Below are 13,012 nucleotides of genomic sequence, written 5' to 3' on the forward strand. Positions count from 1 at the left end.
CTCCACCCCAAAAAATTTACTGAGCCGTGTTCCAGTCATATGTGCCCTGTGTAATACCTTAAACTGAATCAGGCTTAGCCTGGCGCACGAGGACGACGAGTTTACCCTGTTTAGGGCATCTGCCCACATCCCCTCGTCAATCTCCTCCCCTAGCTCTTCTTCCCATTTCCCTTTTAGTTCGTCCATCATAGTCTCCCCTTCGTCTCTCATTTCCCTATATATATCCGACACCTTACCGTCCCCCACCCATTTCTTTGAGATGACTCTGTCCTGCACCTCTTGTGTCGGGAGCTGCGGGAATTCCCTCACCTGTTGCCTCGCAAAAGCCCTCAATTGCATGTACCTGAATGCATTCCCTTGGGGCAACCCATATTTCTCGGTCAGCGCTCCCAGACTCGCAAACTTCCCATCCACAAATAGATCTTTCAATTGCGTTATACCTGCTCTTTGCCACATTCCATATCCCCCATCCATTCCCCCCGGGGCAAACCTATGGTTGTTTCTTATCGGGGACCCCCCCAGTGCTCCGGTCTTTCCCCTATGTCGTCTCCACTGTCCCCAAATCTTCAGTGTAGCTACCACCACCGGACTCGTGGTATAGTTCCTTGGTGAGAACGGCAATGGGGCTGTCACCATAGCCTGCAGGCTGGTCCCCCTACAGGACGCCCTCTCTAATCTCTTCCACGCCGCTCCTTCCTCCTCTCCCATCCACTTACTCACCATTGAAATATTAGCGGCCCAATAATACTCACTTAGGCTCGGTAGCGCCAGCACCCCCCCCCTATCCCTACTACGCTGTAAGAATCCCTTCCTCACTCTCGGAGTCTTCCCGGCCCAAACAAAACCCATGATACTCTTTTCTATCCTTTTGAAAAAAGCCTTCGTGATCACCACCGGGAGACACTGAAACACAAAAAGGAATCTCGGGAGGACCACCATCTTAACCGCCTGCACCCTCCCTGCCATTGACAATGCTACCATATCCCATCTCTTGAAATCTTCCTCCATCTGTTCCACCAACCGCGTCAAATTTAGCCTGTGCAATGTGCCCCAATTCTTAGCTATCTGGATCCCCAGGTAACGAAAGTCTCTTGTTACCTTCCTCAACGGTAGGTCTTCTATTTCTCTACTCTGCTCCCCTGGATGCACCACAAACAGCTCACTCTTCCCCATGTTCAATTTATACCCTGAAAAATCCCCAAACTCCCCAAGTATCCGCATTATTTCTGGCATCCCCTCCGCTGGATCCGCCACATATAGTAGCAGATCATCCGCATATAAAGATACCCGGTGTTCTTCTCCTCCCCTAAGTATTCCCCTCCATCCCTTGGAACCTCTCAGCGCTATCGCCAGGGGCTCAATCGCCAGTGCAAACAGTAATGGGGACAGAGGACATCCCTGCCTTGTCCCTCTATGGAGCCGAAAATATGCCGATCCCCGTCCATTCGTGACCACACTCGCCACTGGGGCCCTATACAACAGCTGCACCCATCTAACATACCCCTCTCCGAACCCAAATCTCCTCAACACTTCCCACAGATAATCCCACTCCACTCTATCAAATGCTTTCTCGGCATCCATCGCCACTACTATCTCCGTTTCACCCTCTGGTGGGGCCATCATCATTACCCCTAACAACCTCCGTATGTTCGTGTTCAGCTGTCTCCCCTTCACAAACCCAGTTTGGTCCTCATGAACCACCCTGGGACACATTCCTCTATTCTCATTGCCATTACCTTGGCCAAGACCTTGGCATCTACATTGAGGAGGGAGATTGGTCTGTAGGACCCGCATTGTAGCGGATCCTTTTCCTTCTTTAAAAGAAGCGATATCGTTGCTTCAGACATAGTCGGGGGCAGTTGTCCCCTTTCCTTTGCCTCGTTGAAGGTCCTCGTCAGTAGCGGGGCGAGCAAGTCCAAATATTTTCTGTAAAATTCAACTGGGAATCCGTCCGGTCCCGGGGCCTTTCCCGTCTGCATGTTCCTAATTCCTTTCACCACTTCTTCTACCGTGATCTGTGCTCCCAATCCCATCCTTTCCTGCTCTTCCACCTTGGGAATTTCCAGCCGATCCAAAAACTCCATCATTCTCTCCCTCCCATCCGGGGGTTGAGCTTCATACAATTTTTTATAAAATGTCTTAAACACTTCATTCACTCTCTCCGCTCCCCGCTCCGTCTCTCCATCTTCGTCTCTCACCCCCCCTATTTCCCTCGCTGCTCCCCTTTTCCTCAATTGGTGTGCCAGCAATCTGCTCGCCTTCTCTCCATATTCATACTGTACACCCTGCGCCTTCCTCCATTGTGCCTCTGCAGTGCCTGTGGTCAGCAAGTCAAATTCCACATGCAGCCTTTGCCTTTCCCTATACAGTCCCTCCTCCGGTGCTTCCGCATACTGTCTGTCCACCCTCAAAAGTTCTTGCAACAACCGCTCCCGTTCCTTACTCTCCTGCTTCCCTTTATGTGTCCTTATTGATATCAGCTCCCCCCTAACCACCGCCTTCAACGCCTCCCAGACCACTCCCACCTGAACCTCCCCATTGTCATTGAGTTCCAAGTACTTTTCAATGCATCCCCTCACCCTTAAGCACACCCCCTCATCCGCCATTAGTCCCATGTCCATTCTCCAGGGTGGACGCCCTCTTGTTTCCTCCCCTATCTCCAAGTCTACCCAGTGTGGGGCATGATCCGAAATGGCTATAGCCGTATATTCCGTTCCCCTCACCCTCGGGATCAATGCCCTACCCAACACAAAAAAGTCTATGCGTGAATAGACTTTATGGACATAGGAGAAAAATGAGAACTCCTTACTCCTAGGTCTACTGAATCTCCACGGGTCCACCCCTCCCATCTGCTCCATAAAATCCTTAAGCACCTTGGCTGCTGCCGGCCTCCTACCAGTCCTGGACTTCAACCTATCCAGCCTTGGTTCCAACACCGTGTTAAAGTCTCCCCCCATCATCAGCTTTCCGGTCTCTAGGTCTGGGATGCGTCCTAGCATTCGCCTCATAAAATTGGCATCGTCCCAATTCGGGGCATACACGTTTACCAACACCACCATCTCTCCCTGTAATTTGCCACTCACCATCACGTATCTGCCCCCGTTATCCGCCACTATAGTCTTTGCCTCGAACATTACCCGCTTCCCCACTAATATAGCCACCCCCCTGTTTTTCGCATCCAGCCCCGAATGGAACACCTGCCCTACCCATCCTTTGCGCAACCTAACCTGATCTATCAGTTTCAGGTGCGTTTCCTGTAACATGACCACATCTGCTTTAAGTTTCTTAAGGTGTGCGAGTACTCGTGCCCTCTTTATCGGCCCGTTAAGCCCCCTCACGTTCCACGTGATCAGCCGAGTTGGGGGGCTTCCCCCCCCCTTTGCCGGTTAGCCATCATCTTTTTCCAGCTTCTCGCCCAGTTCCCACGCGGCTGTATTTCTCCCAGACGGTGCCCCCCCCGCCCATCCTTTCCCGTACCCACTCCCCCCTTTCCCCAGCAGCAGCAACCCAGTAATTCCCCCCCCCCCCCCCCCCCGCTAGCGTAATTACTCCCCCCATGTTGCTCCCAGAAGTCAGCAAACTCTGGCTGACCTCGGCTTCCCCCCGTGATCACGGCTCGCCCCGTGCGGCGCCCCCTCCTTCCTGCTTCTCTATTCCCGCCATAATTATCATAGCGCGGGAACCAAGCCCGCGCCTCTCCCTCGGCCCCGCCTCCCATGGCCAACGCCCCATCTCCTCTCCCTCCCCACCTCCCCCCATCACCACCTGTGGGAGAAAGAAAAGTTACCATACCGCAGGATTAATCATACAATCCCTCTTCGCCTCCCCCCCACTCGTCCCACCACTTTGTCCAAACGTTCATTTTCGTAGTCCAATCATTCCAATTTTTCTTCTACAATAAAAGTCCACGCTTCATCCGCCGTCTCAAAGTAGTGGTGCCTCCCTTGATATGTGACCCACAGTCTTGCCGGTTGCAGCATTCCAAACTTTATCTTTTTTTTGTGAAGTACCGCTTTGGCCCGATTAAAGCTCGCCCTCCTTCTCGCCACCTCCGCACTCCAATCTTGATAGACGCGGATCACCGCGTTCTCCCATTTACTACACCGAGTTTTCTTCGCCCATCTAAGGACCATTTCTCTATCCTTAAAACGGAGAAATCTCACCACTATGGCTCTGGGAGCTTCTCCTGCTCTCGATCCTCGCACCATAACTCGGTATGCTCCCTCCACCTCCAACGGACCCGTCGGGGCCTCCACTCCCATTAACGAGTGCAGCATCGTGCTCACATATGCCCCGACGTCCGCCCCCTCCACACCTTCAGGAAGGCCAAGAATCCTCAAGTTGTTCCTCCTTGCGTTATTTTCCAGTGCCTCCAACCTCTCCACAGATCGTTTCTGGTGTGCCTCCTGTATCTCCGACTTCACCACCAGGCCCTGTATGTCGTTTTCATTTTCTGCTGCTTTCGCCTTCACGACCCGAAGCTCCTGCTCCTGGGTCTTTTGTTCCTCTTTCAGCCCTTCAATCGCCTGTAATATCGGGGCCAACAACTCTTTCTTCATTTCCTTTTTTATCTCCTCCACGCAGCGTTTCAAAAACTCTTGTTGTTCAGGGCCCCATATGAAACTGCCACCTTCCGACGCCATCTTGGTTTCTGCTTGCCTTCCTTGCCGTTGTTCCAAAGGATCCGCTGCAATCCGGCCACTTTCCTCTCCTTTTTCCATCCGTGTCCAGGGGGAACACCCTTCTGGTTTACCGCACGGTGTTTTCAGCCGTTAAAATTGCCGTTGGGGCTCCTATCAAGAGCCCAAAAGTCCGTTTCACAGGGAGCTGCCGAAACGTGCGACTCAGCTGGTCATCGCCGCACCCGGAAGTCCGTTCTTGTCACTTCTATGGTCACAGTTGATTGTGGACTGTGGGGTGTTCCACAGCACCATTTGTGGAGAAACATAGAATCACGTGCAGCAATTTGGATTTCTGCATTTGTCCTTGTGTGGTTCCAGACATTGCTCTTAATTTCTAAGGAATGATGATGGCAAATGCTGACAGCGTCATCGCTGCCACTGTAAATCCAGGCAACTTAATGATGTGAAGCTAAATCTAAATGGTCTCTTTTTATTGTCTTTGGTTCACCGATTTCTCAATCATCATAAGGTAGTCCTTGCAAGACTTTGTATTTTTAATTTAATTCTTTTGAGTGAAAGTTGTTACTGCTGGAGAGTGGAACATTTTTCATTGAATAAGTATAGCATTGCTAGTTTCAGAGAAAAATCTTCTCCACCCTATTTTGTGCCACAGTTCAGCTTCTGGACACCAGCCTTTACTGCACTAGTAAGATGTGTCTTTCAATTTCCTATGCCAACTTGCCTTTCTCAGGCTTTTCTAGGTGAGATAGCCAACTAATGGTAATTATTGGACAATTTTGCTATACTCCACTGCCTACAAGAAACTGGATTGAGTTGGAAGAAATCCATTCTACATGGGACCCTTGCACTGGGCAGATAGATGCTGGCAAGTCTGGGTTGAGCCACAGTTCTGCAGCTGAAAATTCTTGACCCACAATGCCACTCTATGTACATTACATTTTGGAAATACTTTGTAAGCTTTTAAGTATTTACTGATATTGCCTGCACTTAATGAAATGAAAATAGCTTATTGTCACAAGTAGGCTTCAAATGAAGTTACTGTGAAAAGCCCCTAGTCGCCACATTCCGGCACCTGTTCGGGGAGGCTGGTACGGGAATTGAACCGTGCTGCTGGCCTGCCTTGGTCTGCTTTCAAAGCCAGCAATTTAGCCGGTCCTTACTAGAAGATTGACAGGCTAGAGTGGAAGAGTTTGAACTTTTACTTCCCCACAGAAACATATCTATACTATTCTTGAGTGACAGGAACCATGTGTAACATCTAGGCATATTGTCTCAACAGAATTTAACTTGGTTTCTACGAATCTGAATCATTATTCCATACTCTGTTTAATTGTACATGTTTGTGGGATTTCTGTGCAGGCATTGAAGAACCAAAAGATTGCTGAGGCTGCCATGGAAAGTATGAAACAGCAACTATCTGAGCTCTGTCGCTCAGAATCTCTCACTCGTGCCAGAGAGCAGCATGAAACAGTCATTAATGCACTTAAACAAAAGCATGAGGAATCAATCTTAGTAATGCAGCAGACGCTTGATGCAACTGGTATTGTCTTGGAAGAACAGGTTAGAATCTGGCATCTTTGATTGAGTAGTATTTCTTTTTTATACTGCATTGTTACGGCAATTATTGTACTGCTGGATGTAGCTATTGGCTGCTTAAAATATATTCTTCGGAATAATATGTACATGTAATTGCATAGAACAATTGGAGGAAACCTATTCCAGTGTGGGTCCTAGGGCAAAATAAGGGGCTATAATGGCAAACCTGAGTTATGTCAACTAAAGCACAGTGAAATCTTTGTATTTAATTTCTAAAGATTGCATTATTCTTTTTTTAAATAAATTTAGAGTACCCAATTCCTTTTTTCCAATTAAGGGGCAATTTAACGTGGCCAATCCACCTAGCCTGCACATCTTTGGGTTGTAGGGGCGAAACCCACGCAAACACTGGGAGAATGTGCAAACACCACACGGGCAGTGACCCAGAGCTGGGTTTGAACCTGGGATCTCGGCGCCGTGAGGCCACAGTGCTAACCCACTGCGCCACTGTGCTGCCCTTAAAGATTCCATTATTCTTGATAAGTTTTTAAAAATTGTTTTAAACAAGTAAATTTTGTACGTGCTGTGCTTGCAGCTTTGTGTATTGTGTAAGTCACTTGCACTGTTTAAAATGCAAAGTGGCAAATAAACTTGTTTGTTAATCCCCTTTTTCTTTTTCCTCATCCTCTTCCTTTTCTGTCAGAAAGACAATTCTAAGCGACTTGAAGAACAGGTTAAACAGTTGCAAAGACAACAGGAAGAAGCCAAATTAGAGAAAGCAGAAATAATTAATGGGCTGACAAAAAGTTTAGAAGCAAGTCAGCAGCAGTGCAGAGACTTACTGCAAACAGGTTAGGAATCTAAATGTATCATTAAAGTTGCATTGTATTTTTTTTCTTATGGAAGGCGTTTATCTTCCTTTCTAACAGCGGCAACTTTTGATGATTTGTTTCTAACCAGACCACGTTTCCTAGTCAGCATGTCCAACAGGGAAATATATAATGACTTTATTATCACAAGTATTGCCATGCCTGACCCAGAAGTGGGTGGACTTCTTCGGGATAGCTAAGCCTCAAAGCTCAGACGTTTTTTTACTTGGTGCCACTATAACCTTGTAGAACCCAACCTCTAGCTCGTGATGAGAGTAAATAATTGCTCAGTTTTAAATTCCAGCACCAAAAACTGTGTGTTTCAGGGTCGATGCAGGAGATCACACAGCTTCGGATCCAACTTCAACAACTTCAGTCTGCCAAGATCATCAATGACAGCATGAACAAGGCTTTACAGGTTATTAATATATAAGTACGAGTAATGATGTGATGCTTTCTAGATCACTTATCATTTCATAAGTTCATAAGAAACAGGAGCAGAAATAGGCTATTTGGCCCATTGTTTCTGCTCCGCCGTTCAATCATGGCTGATCTCCTCCTGACTTTAACTCCACCATGCTGCCCTTCAACCCATTACCAATTTAAAAAATCTATCTAACTCCTCCTTAAATTTACTCACTGTCCTAGCATCCACTGCACTCTGGGGTGGCGAATTCCACAGATTTACAACCTTTTGGGAGAAGTAGTTTCTCCTCAACTCCATTTAAAATTTGCTACCTCTTATCCTCTTGTTCTGGAATGTCCCACAAGAGGAACCATCCACCCCACGTCTACTTTATCCATACCTTTTTATCATCTTGTATACCTCAATTTGACCTCCGCTCATTCTTCTAAACTCTGGAGTATAGGCCTAAACTGTTCAATCTCTCTTCATACGACAAACCCCTCATCTCTGGAATCAATCGAGTGAACCTCCTCTGAACTGTCTCCAATGCCACTACATCTTTCCTCAAATAAGGTTAATGTTATTGATTACCGCTCTGGGTAAGCTTTTATGTCAATAGTATCAATTTGGTTTTCTATGTGTGATTGATCAAATTGAATGAAATTTCAGGAAATGAAGGGTTGAAGGAATTGATGGAAAAAAGGATGATACAAGTAAAAATATAAAGAAAAGAGGGCGGCATGTGGCACAGTGGTTAGCACTGGGACTGCGGCGCTGAGGACCCGGGTTCGGATCCCGCCCCTGGGTCACTGTCCGTGTGGAGTTTACACATTCTCCTCAAGTCTGTGTGGGTTTTACCCCCACAACCCAAAAGATGTGCAGGTTAGGTGGATTGGCCATACTAAATTGCCCCTTAATTGGAAAAAAATAATTGGGTGCTCTAAATTTAGGGAAAAAAATGTAAAGAAATAAATAACATGAGGAAAACTATCTGACAATTGTACTTGTTTCTTTCGACTTGAACACTTAATTGAATAGCTCACTGGACTCTACTTTGGCTTGAAAACCTGGCAAGAACACATTACTCTTGTTCGATGAACTTTTTATAGAACTGGAACTTTGAAACATAACTTCCTGATATACAATTTGAGCTAAAATGTTTTTTGCTCTTGTGGTGAAATATGCCAAATTTTAATTAACCATTTGTTTTACTTCTGCCTTGGACCTACATCCTTCCACTGTGCCTACATTAGCCCCTTCAAAGCAATGTGAGAGTTTCTCTCCCTATATTCTGTAAATTGAAGTAACTTAGCTTAGTTAACTGTTGTTTTTTTTTTTTAGGAAGAGCTGGCTGACTTCAAGGAACAGATTACTCTTTATGAATCTGCTGCTAAGATTAATCATTTTACTAAAGATGTGCAAGGAGAATTCGAACTTCCATTATCAGATTCTTACATGGACCTTGGTATCAAGAATGGGAACAGGAAAATTCCCAGCTTCCAAAGGTACAGGTTGCAATGAACGTTATTTATAGCAATTGTGAGGTGCTTGTTGAAGTCACTGTATGTTGTTATCCATTTTTAAAATCTTTTTCCATGGTATCTTGCAAAATCCTTATTTTTCTTTCCTCTGAAGTATTCATTGTGTTATGGAGTGTAACAATGTAAAGCTATGATATTTGTTGAACATGGTTATTTGCCCCTTTTGTGATGATGCATCTGTTTGATGGCCTACCTTGTGTTATGAAGTCAGCAAGTTGCCATAGGCGTCTAACAATAGTCTGTAAAATTTGGTTCCTCAAAGCCTGAATCTTTGGTGCCATAGGTGCCCTTTTAGCTCCATAATAGCATTTCAACATACGGACAAGGGACAGGTGTAGACCATTCAGCCCCTCAAACTTGCTCTGCCATTTAATAAGATTATGGCAGATCTAAAAGTAATCTCAAATCTGCATCCTGCCTACCCCCATTAACCTGTCAACCCCTTGCTTACCAAGAATCTACCTCTGCCTTAAAACTATTCAAAGACACAACCCCCACTGCCTTTTCAGGAAGAAAGTTCCAAAGACTCACGATCCCCAGAGAGAAAGAAAGAAAGCATATTGCCTCATCTGTTTTAAATGGATGACCCCTTATTTTTAAACAGTGACCCCTAGTTTAGGTTCTCCCACAACAGGAAACATCCTCTCTACATCCATCCTGTCAAAACCTCTAGGGATCTTATGTTCTAATCAAGCCGCCTCTTACTCCCGTAGTTATAAGCCTAGCCTGTCCAACCTTTCCTCATCAATCCTCCCATTCCAGGTATTAGTCTGGTAAGTCTTCTTTGAACTGCTTCCAATGCATTTATATCCTTGCTGTACCAATACTGTACACATTTGTCCAAATGTGGTGTCACTAGTGCCCTGTATAACTGATTAATGACCTCCCTATATTTGTACTCCATTCCCTTTGCAATAACTGATAACATTCTATTAGTTTTCTTAATTACTTGCTTTATCTGCATATTAACTTGTTGCAATTCAGGATACCCAGATCCCTCTGCATTTCAAGACCTCTACAATCTTTCACCATTTAGATAATATGCTTTTTTTATTCTTCCTGCCAATTTCACATTTTCTCACATTCTACTCCATTTGCTAGATCTTTGCCTACTCACTCAATCTTTATATGTAGTTTTGTAGCCTCCATATGTCCACTTCACAACATACATTCCTGACTATTTTTGTGTCATCAGCAAATTTGGAAACCATCCCTGCCCTTTATATCAAGGAAGCATTTGATGTGTGGCGTCAAGGAGTCAGAGTAAAACTGAAGTCAATGGAAATTGTGGGGTAGAGGCCGCAGGAGATGAAATGCTCCAATGTCCAGAGTTATAACTAACACAAAGAAAAGATGGTTGTAGGAGATGAATACTTCAGCAGGAGTCTCTAGGCCCTCTCGCCTTCAGCTGCTTTGCATTGACCTGGCCTCCATAAGGGAAGAAGTAGCATGTTCAATCAAATTGATTTGATTGCCCAATCCATCACGCAAAGCAGCCTCTCATCCATTGATTCTGTTTACAATTCCCACTGCCTCTGAAAGATAGCCAGCATAATTAAGGACCCCACGCACCCCAGCCATACTCTCTCCCACCTTCTTCCGTCAGGAAAAAGATACAAAGGTTTGAGGTCGCGTACCAACCGACTTGAGAACAGCTTCTTCCCTGCTGCCATCAAACTTTTGAATGGACCTACCTCGTATTAAGTTGATCTTTTCTCTACACCCTAGCTATGACTGTAACATTACATTCTGCAGTCTCTCCTTCCTTCCCTGTACGGTACATGTTGTCTGTATAGCATGCAAGAAACAATACTTTTCACTGTATACTAATACATGTGACAATAATAAATCAAATCAAATCACTGATGATTGCACAGTGTTCAATTCCATTTAGAAATCCTGAAATGCCGAAGTAGTTTGTGCCTGCATGCAGCAAGGCGTGGACTGATAAGTGGCAAATAACATTAATGTTACACAATGCAAGGAAATTACCATCTCGAGCAAGAGATGGTAATTACCATCTCGAGCAAGAGCAACTCCCCTTGACATGCAACTGCATTACAAGACCTGAAATCCCCATCAGTACCCAGGAGGCCACCAGAAATCTTTTTAAAGTTTGTTTATTTGAATGTTTTCATAATACAAGCCAGAACAAAAGAATCCACAAAATCACAAGCATATATGAAAGTTTTTTTTTAAAAAACACCAACACATCATTAACTTAAATACTAAAACTAATCTAAACCCTCTAACAATTGATGGTGTGTTCAACAGGCAGCCACAAACAAAACTTATCAGCCACTGGGGCTAGCTATAATCTGAGTGGAGAAAAACTAACTATTTTATTAATTAAAATTGTCGTACCCCTGGTCCTGTCAGAATAAAAACCTCCCCAACCCACCCCTAGCACAGCCCGGTCTGATCCCGGATACGTAAGTGGATCTCCTGCAAGAAAACAACATCAGTTTAAGCTCTTGAGATGGGAAAATGCCCTCCACTGGCCCATTCAGATCTCTAATGTTCCAGGTGACCAAGCAGATTGGAGGTCTCCCACCACTCCTTCATCCAGAGTCAGCCATTCCCACCAAGAGTGATCAACCAACGGACACTGAAAAGATAAAGCAAAAAGATGACCACCAAGCCAAATCTGAAGATTGGGAAAGGAAAACCAACAGACACTTCCAGCAGACTACCCCCACCCCTACCAAAAACGCCATCACTATTGAATGTAACCACACTCAAAAGCAAATAAAAGCATTGCAAGCAAAAACTTGTCCTAAAACTAAAACCTACATTTAACAAAACCAAACAAAGAAAAATCTAATGAGCTGCAGCAAACCCTCAAAACTACTCCCTTTAACTAACTCTTCAGTTAGCAGGGAGGCTCTAACTGGAGAATAATAAATAAAATTTAAAAATACCCAAACTTCATTTAACTTGCATAATCCACTAACGATGAAATGTCATGCCAAACAACAGCGTTGAAAAAAGAAAGGTAATCCTATATTAATGTAAAGAACAAAACCCCACGTAGTGGAGAACCTCAAATCTAATCAAAGGCAATAAGGGGACACTCCCAACAATAAATACAAACAATTCAACATGTCTGTCAACAGAGCCATGAATCAAATTACGTAGCGCCTTTTAACAAAAGAGTCTGCATCCCCCAGCAAGTCGAAAAGTATTATTTTTCCTCAAACATGAGTAAGATGAACTGGATAGACCATCTCGAACCTGTCTCCACTCTTGTACAGGGCAAAGTTCACTCCATTAAATGCAGCTCCTTTTTTCTTCGCTAACTCTGCGCTCATGTCCTGTTAAAGCCTAATGGGCTTTCCCACATGCAATCGCGATGTTCCCATGCCCAATTGCAGAACCCTCTTTTTTTTTTTTTAAACTGTGGAATCTTATGATCACCACATGCGGTGAATTTTCAGAACTAGGCTTCAGTCGAAGTGAACAATAGGCCTGGTTTAATTCAGGCGGGGTTGCAAATCCACCCTCACCCACCATTTTGAGGAACAGATCCGAGAAATATTCAGTGGGGTTATAGCCCTCGATCTACTCCGGCAACCCCCCAATCTGGATGTTCTGCTTCAAATTCCACGTCATTTACCTTGGCTCTTAACGACTTATTTATTTCAGTCACTGAAGTCTGATCGGACTCCAGAGCGGCAATCCGACTACTGTGGTCCAATAAAGGGGCCTCCATGCTCTTAATCGTAATTCCATGGACTTTGATGGCCATACTAGTTTTTTCCAGAACCCCACGAATGGGGGCCAAGGCCTCTTTTATTGATCTTTTAAGAAATTCCGATTTGTCCATGTTTCTTGAACTCTTTCGCCAAAATACTAGTGCGTCTCGGGTGTTATTGGAGTGGACGGAGAGAAAGAAGCTGACTGCCATCTTGCTTCCCATTGAGCCCTGAGAGGCTTCAGACTCGGTCAGCTCAGAATTTTTTTAGCTTTGTTTTTTCTGGGCATCTCAGCAAAGAGACTCTTCCCCGATAACTAAGT

The 13,012-nt window shown here is 45.0% G+C and overlaps 1 protein-coding gene across 2 annotated transcripts in view; it reads left to right on the top strand.

Moving 5' to 3' along the window:
• cep152 (centrosomal protein 152) overlaps positions 1-13,012 on the top strand; it is a 112,905-nt gene that overhangs the window by 43,670 nt on the left and 56,223 nt on the right. For both annotated transcript variants that reach the window (XM_072470697.1, XM_072470698.1), the window contains 4 exons: positions 6,003-6,203; positions 6,883-7,030; positions 7,375-7,466; positions 8,796-8,959. In XM_072470697.1, coding sequence (XP_072326798.1) covers positions 6,003-6,203; positions 6,883-7,030; positions 7,375-7,466; positions 8,796-8,959 — 605 coding nt within the window. The remainder of the gene's footprint in view (positions 1-6,002; positions 6,204-6,882; positions 7,031-7,374; positions 7,467-8,795; positions 8,960-13,012) is intronic.

Source organism: Scyliorhinus torazame, chromosome 12 (genome assembly GCF_047496885.1).
Source record: "Scyliorhinus torazame isolate Kashiwa2021f chromosome 12, sScyTor2.1, whole genome shotgun sequence".
Taxonomy (NCBI): Eukaryota; Metazoa; Chordata; class Chondrichthyes; order Carcharhiniformes; family Scyliorhinidae; genus Scyliorhinus; species Scyliorhinus torazame.